Source organism: Propithecus coquereli, unplaced genomic scaffold, assembly GCF_000956105.1.
Source record: "Propithecus coquereli isolate 6110/MARCELLA unplaced genomic scaffold, Pcoq_1.0 Scaffold438, whole genome shotgun sequence".
NCBI lineage: Eukaryota > Metazoa > Chordata > Mammalia > Primates > Indriidae > Propithecus > Propithecus coquereli.
Window position 1 is genome coordinate 905,021 of NW_012150152.1, and position 7,405 is coordinate 912,425.

The window sequence follows — 7,405 nt, forward strand, 5'->3', positions numbered from 1 at the left end:
TACTTGGGAGGCTGAGGCAGGAGGATGGCTTGAGCCCAGGAGTTGGAGGCTGCAGTGAGCTATGATCGTGACACTGCACTCCAGCCTGGACAACAGAGCAAGACCCTATCTCTAATAACAAAAACAAAAAACTCATTAAAATGGCAAGTTTTATACAAATTTTTTTTACCACAACAAAAAAAATAGGGGAAAAATCTTAAATGTGCACTAACTCAAACTAAATGCAATAAGAAATCCAATTCCTCAGTTACAGCAGCCAGGGTTTGTGGTTGGGGTGTGCAGACAGAACATTTCCATCATCAAAGAAAGTTCTGCCAGGCAGCTTTGGCTGCTGTTCCCCGCCCACCTCTGCCCACGTCTCATTTCCTGGGCGACTTTCTTAGAGGCTGCCCTGAAACCCCACAGAGGGCCCTGAATGACATCTCCCCCCCTGGGGCCCGTGTTGTTCCTGGGTTGAATCTTCCTCGACACTCAGGGTCCCAGGCAGGGCCCGCAGCAGGAGCTGTTCAGAACCGGCGATTCGGGACAGTTGTAACAACGGGGTTATTTTCAAGGGTGTGGCCAGGGTTTGGGGAACCAGTGGGGTGGCACCAGGATGAGCACCCACGGGGCTGTCACCACGCCCAGGCCGGAGGGTCCTGGAGGTGGAGAAGGAGCAGGGGCTGCTGGTGGCGCTGTGGTCTTGGGTCAGGGGCTGCTGCGATGGACACTGTCGGGGAAAGACCCCAGCTCCTCCCTCCTCCCACGTCCTGCCAGCGTCTCCCTGGCGGACTCCAGCGGATCAAGCTTCCGGGACACAGGGTGGGCTGAAGGGTGGAGGGGCCCATACCCAGCCCCACTGGGCTCCCTCTAACTCACTTTCCTGCCCCCAGCTGTTGCCCACCCATCACACCAGCAACCTGGAGCTCCTAGACACTTCACCCCCCTTGCCTGGGGGCTGGGACCGCCATTCCCCTGACCCCAACCTCTGCTCGGGAGATAAGGCCAGAGCCAGCCAGGAGTCCCCAGCTGTGCGCCACGGAGAGGAACTCCGCTGAGTCCACCGACGCTAAGAGGGAATTTAATGAAAGGATCTGGATGAATCATACTCGGAATGCACCGGAAGGACAGAGAGCCAGGGTGGTGGCCTCCTCGCGGCGTGGCTGGTCCTGTCCGAGTGCTCTTGAATGCAAAGTGCAGGGAAAGAATGCCGGGTTTGATCTCCTAGCCACCGCCCAGGGACAGTGCCCTGAGACTGCCCCCAGTGGACCAGAGCTCTGGCCCTAAAAGAAAAGGGAAGAGAAGCCAGGTGGCTACAAAATGACATCCTCTTCAAGATGTGACCTGTCCATTTCACGGGAGGGACACTGAGGTCTAGGAAGGGACACTGACCGTCCCAGGCCAGGTGGGTGCCACAAGCCACTCTTTCAGAGACACCCCTAGCCGAGAGTGTGACCTGGGCTGGGAACAAAGGGACTCTGCAGGTTTGTGCTCCTTGTGCCACCAGGGAGTTCCTGGGGCTTCCTCATGTCAGGAAGGCCCTGCTGGGCAGGGGTCACGGCCATGCTCAGGCCACGCGCCCAAGGGCAGGCAGACAGACAGAAGCAGGCTGAGCTCAGGACTGTTTTATATACATGGTTTATTCCTCCCCACCCCATGCTGTGCCCCACCGGCCCTCCCCCCAGTGCAGAGCTGCCACGCCCCCCTCTCTGTCTCGGAAGGAGGGGAGGGAAAGAAGGGGGGCAGGTCCCAGTGGGAGGCAGCACCCCTGTGGCCTCACCCTCAATACCCCCTGGAGAGGGGAGAGAGAAGGAAGAAGGAAGGTGACACAGGACTGGCGTTCATATACTCAGAAAGCCACAAGATAGAAGACGAAAAGTAGCACGCCCCTGGGAGAACCCCTGGGACAGCGGGATGGGGAGGAACCAAGGCCAGATCCCGGGACCTCCCCACCCCCAGCCAAGGCATCGCTTCCCCAGGACTCAGGGGACTGAAGGGTGGGACTGGGGGAGAGAAAGAACTTGGGGGTGGAGGAGCCCAGGGAGGGTCCCGCCCTGGCCTTGGACTCCCAGGCACAGGGCAAGTGAGGCCTGCGGGGCCCTGCGCGCACTTGGCAATGCCCGGCCTCCTACAGCCTGGTCAGGTCCAGCTTCAGCTTGCAGGGTGGCGGGCTGTCTTCCCAGGCGTGTGACGGCGGAGGGTACAGGGGCCAGTCCGGCTCGATCATGAAGCCCTTGTGCTGCTCCAGGGTCAGTGGCTGCAGCAGGGGAAGGAAGGAGGGAGGGTGCGAGGAAGGGGGGAGGGCTACTGAGCCCCCTACCCTGAACTTGCCCAGTGTCATATGGCAAGCCAGAGGTCCTCGCCTCCATGAGAGGGGCTGACTTAATCCAGGACCCGGGAACAGCTCCCTCTGCCTCCCACCCCTCCCTCAGCCTGGTGCCACCCGTGCCCCCACCCACCTGGAACTTGAGGTGCTGGCCCGGCGCGGTCACCAGGGTGGAGCAGCTTAGCCAGAGCATGACCAGCACGGACAGGAAGAGGCAGCAGGCCAGGATCCAGCGGGGCAGCCCCGAGCGCCTGCCCGGCCAGCAGCCATCACTCAGCTTCCTGAGCCCTGCCAGGGCCTGGGAGACCCCTGCCCCACCCCCAGGTTCCTGCCACCCACCGAGACATGCAGCTGAGGAAGTCGTTGTCCTGAGGCTCTTCGGACTCCACTTTGGCCTTGCTGCTGGTCTTGACTCGGATCTTGGCCTTCCTCACCTTATCCAAAGGGCCTACGGGGTCTGAGAGATGGGCCACCACTCAGTGCCTCCACGCCTTCGCCAAGGGGCCACAGTAGCCACAAAGAAAAGAAAAGAGGCCAGGAGCTGGGGCAGTGGGCATGGAATCCTAGAATGCAGATAGGAACCCTGGGAAATGGACCAGGGAACTCCAGGACTGGGACCACAGAACCCAGGAATTGTGCGATGGAGGCTCCAGTCCTAGAGGACTCCTCATGGCAGTGGGGCCACCCAAGTGAGGAACACTGGTCTGGGTTGGACCTTACCCACATGCACCTCCAAGGCCTCAGGGCGGGATCCCCGCCAGGTCACCTCCACTCGCTGCAGACGGCCCCCCTGGAACCCAAGGCTCTCTACCACGGGCTGGGTCTGGCCGGGAACAAGATGGCACACAGAGCCCTGTTAGAAGGCACCACCTGGGCCCTGGCAGGTGCTTCGCTGTGCCCCAAGTGGACTACAGTGTCCCAGGCCCAGCTGGCACCTCATTCCACTGGGGGGCAGCTGGGTAGGGAGGACACTGTTCCATGGGCTACAGGTTGATGTCAGGGATGTTGTTCTCCGCTAGCATGGGCCCCTCCACCGGCCTTCAGCTCTCAAAGTAGGAACGTGACCCAGGCCAGGCCAACAGAATCACAGGGATTGGCTGAAAGGTGGTCATATGACCCAACAAGGGCCAATCAGAGTAAACCCCAGCTCGGTTAAAACCCCAGAGGGATTGTAATCTAGAGCCTCTGGCATCCACCCTGCTGTCAACAGAGAGCAAATGCCTGGGAATGAAGCCACCACAGAAAAAAGCAGAGTCAAGGGGTGGAGCCCCTGGATCCAGCTGTGCCTGAAGCTCACCTACTGTGGCCTTTGCATCCTGTGAGCCAAGGTCCAATGCATCCCACCTCCTTACCCTGACCACCCACCTGCCACTCTGCCGTGGCCCCTGCCAGAGCTCTCACCTGGAACACCACCACCTTCCCATTGTCAGTCTGCAAGTAGTACGTCCAGGTAGAGGACACGAAGCCCTGGGCTGAGTTGACAAGGTCATTGCAGAGAGTGGAAAACAAGTCCAGGAGGGAGAGGGCCCCACTCGGAGCTTCCAGGACCTTTCTCTGGTGAGAGGAGGCCCAAGGCACAGAAATGTCATCAAAGTAGGGCATTCACTGACAGGAAGGGGCAGGCAGAATTCAGTGTGACTGGATTTGCCTAAGTGGTTTTGGGCAACAGTGTCTCATGTAACATACACAGACCTCACTGCTGCCTTTGGCTGGCTGTGTGCTCTTGGGGAAGTGAATTGCCCTCTCTGAGCCCTAAAATGGGGATGATTCTCTTCCCTCATGGGGTTGCCATGAGACAATGTCTGCTAAGCACCTGGCACAGTGGAAACACTTAACGTGTAGTACCACTACTACTGCAAATATCACCATCCTCATTATTCTTGTTTTGACAGCATCAAGAGGGAGCTCTGAATGGGAAGGGCTGATAGTGGTGGCTTTTCCGAACAGTAAAAGGCTGGAGGAACAAGAGCAAATGAATGAGCAAAAGGGCTTTCTGGGGAGTCCCAGTTTATGAGTCTCTTGCTGTGCTGCATGACTTCTTGTGCCTCAGTTTCCCCTGATGCAGCTTTGTCTGGACTCGGTCACCGACTGTGACAGGTAGATGTGTGCATGCCTGGGAGGCTGCTCCTCCCTGAACCTCAGTTCCGAGCCCTTCCAGGTGACAGTGGCCACCTGCTCATCACAGGTGAAGGGCTTAGATTAGCACCTGGCAGCTCGGGTGACACCTAGGATGAGAGAGGTGAGAGGTGGCCACAAGCCCTGGTGGCTTCAAATCTTGCCTCTTGCATAGCCCTGAGTATGTGAGATCTGGGCAGTTGCTCTCTGGGCACAAAATAGGGGTGACACTGTCCCTGGTGCCTCCAAGTGGCACAAGGAACTTGGGACAGGCTGAAGTCAGCTTGATCCAGGATAAGTGCTTGATAAACAGTGGCTGTTTTCTGTCACCTCAAAAGATGGGGGGTAGTGTGTCCCATGTCACAGAGATGACAACTGAGGCTGGAGACATGACAAGGCTGGAGCGAGATCACCCCGAAGGCCAGGAATGGAACACAGAGCCTGGTGACTCTGGCGGTGAGTGAGGATTTGGGAAGATGCCCACCTTCCGCTCCAGCGCAGGCGCCGGCTCCGGGGGCTGGCTCCAGCAGCCGCGGCTGCAGGCCTGCTGCTCCGCGTCCTTCACGTAGGCTTCCACGCAGGCTGCAGGGGCACGAGGGGTTTGCCTGGGGGCAGCCCTTTGAGGGCCACCTGCCCCCCGTCCCGCCCTGGCCCACCCGGCCACAGCCCTCACCTGCTTCACACTCTGTCTGGGTGGCGTTGGGCTTGGAGCTCCTGGCTACAAACCGGCAGATGGAGAAGAGGCGGCAGCCTCGCTCACAGGCGCTGATCAGAACCGCCCTGTCACAGGGAGACTCGGAGGGGCCCTCAGGCTCTGCCTGGGGGAGGGGGGACCCGGGGCTCAGGCCAGGGGAGACAGGTGGGGACTGGAAGCGTTCGGGAGAGGCAGGGGAAGGTTTGCCCCCCTCCTCCAAATCCAGAGAGATTGGAATGAGGTTGGGGGACACTAGGAACATCAGTGGGGCTCTTAGCTCTGCGGAGGAGAGACTAGGAGGGGCTGGAGAAGGGGAAGGGACAAGGAAGGGCACTGGTGGCGAGAAAGGGGCCCCCTAAGGCTCCAGGGAGGAGGGGGTAGATTGAGAGTGACTCTCAGACCCGAGGAGGAGGGGGACACTCAGGTTTTGTCACCCTTTGGATCGGGCCTGAGGGGTCTGGTCTGATGATAGGAGTGGGGCTGGTAGCTCTGACCAGGACAGGTAAGGTGGGGAGGGAAGAGGATGTGGAGAAGCAGGGACGAGGTGGGGGAACCGTCAGGCCTGAGGGAGGTGGGGTTGGGCGCCCAAGGGCCGTGAGCGGCAGAGCACAGCGGGAGCCCGGGCGGCGGCAGCGGGAGCCGCAGTCCCAGCCCCACACTCGCTTTCCCCACGCCCTGCACTGGATCGAGGGACCTGTATCTCCAAGCCCTCCCCCACCGGAGGGACCCCCAGCCCGTCCCCCGCGGGAGAAACGCCCCAGTCGCCATCCGAGGGACCCCGACCCTCTCCCCCTCCCCCACCGGAGGGGTCTCCTGATACCCAGCCCCTACCCGCTCCGAGGGCTCCCGTCCGAGAGAACCGCATCCCCAACCCCTCCCCCATCGGAGAGATACCGACTCCCCGGGCTGGCGCCGCACGCGCCTCACCTGCGAGGGCCGCGGGCCGAAGTCGCGGTCGCGGCACCGCAGCTGGCAATTCTGCGTGTCCCCGAGCTGCGGGGCGAAGGGGTCTCGGGCGGGCGGCGCGGAGGCAGCGGGCGACGATGCCAGCAGCAGCAGCAGCAGCAGCGGCGGCATCAGCGCCACCGCAGCCATGTCCCGGCCGAGCGCAGGGGGCGCGGGGGACTCCGGCTCCGGGCCGGCGCGGAGGATGCGGCGGCCGCGGCGGGGACCGGGGCGCTGACGTCACCCGAGTGAGGCAGCCTGGGAAGGGGGGGCGGGGGATGCGGAGAACGGGCGGGGGAGCCGAGCTGCGGCACAGTCGGGGCGGGGGTCGGGCGGGGCAGGTGGATTGCCGTCCCCACCGTCGGTCCGATCTCCCGGGTCCCATGACGTCTCCCTGGTAACCGCGGGCGGGGCATCTCAGTCAGCGCTAGGGGCCAAAGGAATCGAATAGGGTGATGGGATGGGGGTGTCTGTTCGCCACGGGTGTCAAGGCGGGCCTCGCGGCGGACGCGACATCTGAGCGGGCCACGAGGGAAGGGAGAGGGAAAGGCGATCCGGGCAGAGGGAACAGCCAGGGCCCGGAGGCGAGGAAGAGCTCGCTGTAGAAGGCGGGAGGGCGGCGGGATGGAGAGAGGTTAGGGCCGCAGCACTGGGCAGGGTTCGGCACCCAGGTCGGAGGGAAGAGGAACTTGTGCACAGTTCGCCTCCTCCAGGAAGCCCTCTGAGCCCCTCCACCGCTCCTTCAGCCTCATCTCCCTCTGTCCCAGTCCTGATCCAAGGACCTGGGGGATCTGGCCCTGTCCCCCAGGCTGGGGGTCCCTCAGCCCAGAGCTTAGTGGGAGGAGACACAGAGATACATACAGGGGCAGGGGGAAGGGCGCCTGCCAAAAGTTCTAATTCTCGTGGGAGAACTTGCGGAAACAAGGACACGTCTGGCTTCCATAACTGCCACACCCCGTGGTGACGGACTGTAGGACCACGAGCCAAGTCTCAGGTTAGGGGGTCCTCCAGCTTCCTCCCCATCAGGCACCGGAATGGGGGCGCCCTCTAAACCCGGGTCCTCTGCAAAGATGACCCCGCTCTCGCTGGCGCGCCTAGCGCAGGTGCCTACAGAGGCCGCACCGCGCCGCCGCCCGCGCTTCCCCTTTCTACGCTCCGCCCCCGCAGACTGGGCGGCAGCCTCGCAAGGTTGGCGGGTCAGAGGGCGCTGCAGGTTCCGGCCCGGGAGGAGGGGGCCGGAGCTGGGGGGCCTGGCGCACCCCCTCCCCCGGCCGGCCGCTGCGCTTTCATCTCCGCGGTTCGGGGCCGGCCCCCACGTGGCTTAATCAGGCGCGGCTGTGCCCGGC

At 62.2% G+C, this 7,405-nt stretch overlaps 1 protein-coding gene across 1 annotated transcript; it reads right to left on the reverse strand.

Moving 5' to 3' along the window:
- Positions 1 to 2,107: 2,107 nt before the first annotated feature.
- TMEM59L (transmembrane protein 59-like) lies at positions 2,108 to 6,290 on the reverse strand. The gene is made up of 8 exons (XM_012654035.1): positions 6,042 to 6,290; positions 5,094 to 5,238; positions 4,905 to 5,002; positions 3,707 to 3,859; positions 3,026 to 3,128; positions 2,645 to 2,762; positions 2,439 to 2,556; positions 2,108 to 2,236 (listed from the first exon to the last, which is right to left on the reverse strand). The coding sequence occupies exons 1-8, from the start codon at positions 6,207 to 6,209 to the stop codon at positions 2,108 to 2,110; spliced, it is 1,032 nt and encodes a 343-aa protein (XP_012509489.1). The 5' UTR covers positions 6,210 to 6,290.
- Positions 6,291 to 7,405: the final 1,115 nt, after the last annotated feature.

What these genes read in the sequence shown, in the direction of transcription:
- TMEM59L (XM_012654035.1), bottom strand. Translation starts at nt 6,209, where the DNA reads ATGGCTGCGGTGGCGCTGATGCCGCCGCTGCTGCTGCTGCTGCTGCTG. An exon ending in CGCCTGCGCTGGAGCGGAAG is followed by an intron (nt 3,860 to 4,904) that starts GTGGGCATCTTC and finishes TCCTCTCACCAG; the next exon opens with AGAAAGGTCCTGGAAGCTCC. An exon ending in GGAAGGTGGTGGTGTTCCAG is followed by an intron (nt 3,129 to 3,706) that starts GTGAGAGCTCTG and finishes GTTCCCGGCCAG; the next exon opens with ACCCAGCCCGTGGTAGAGAG.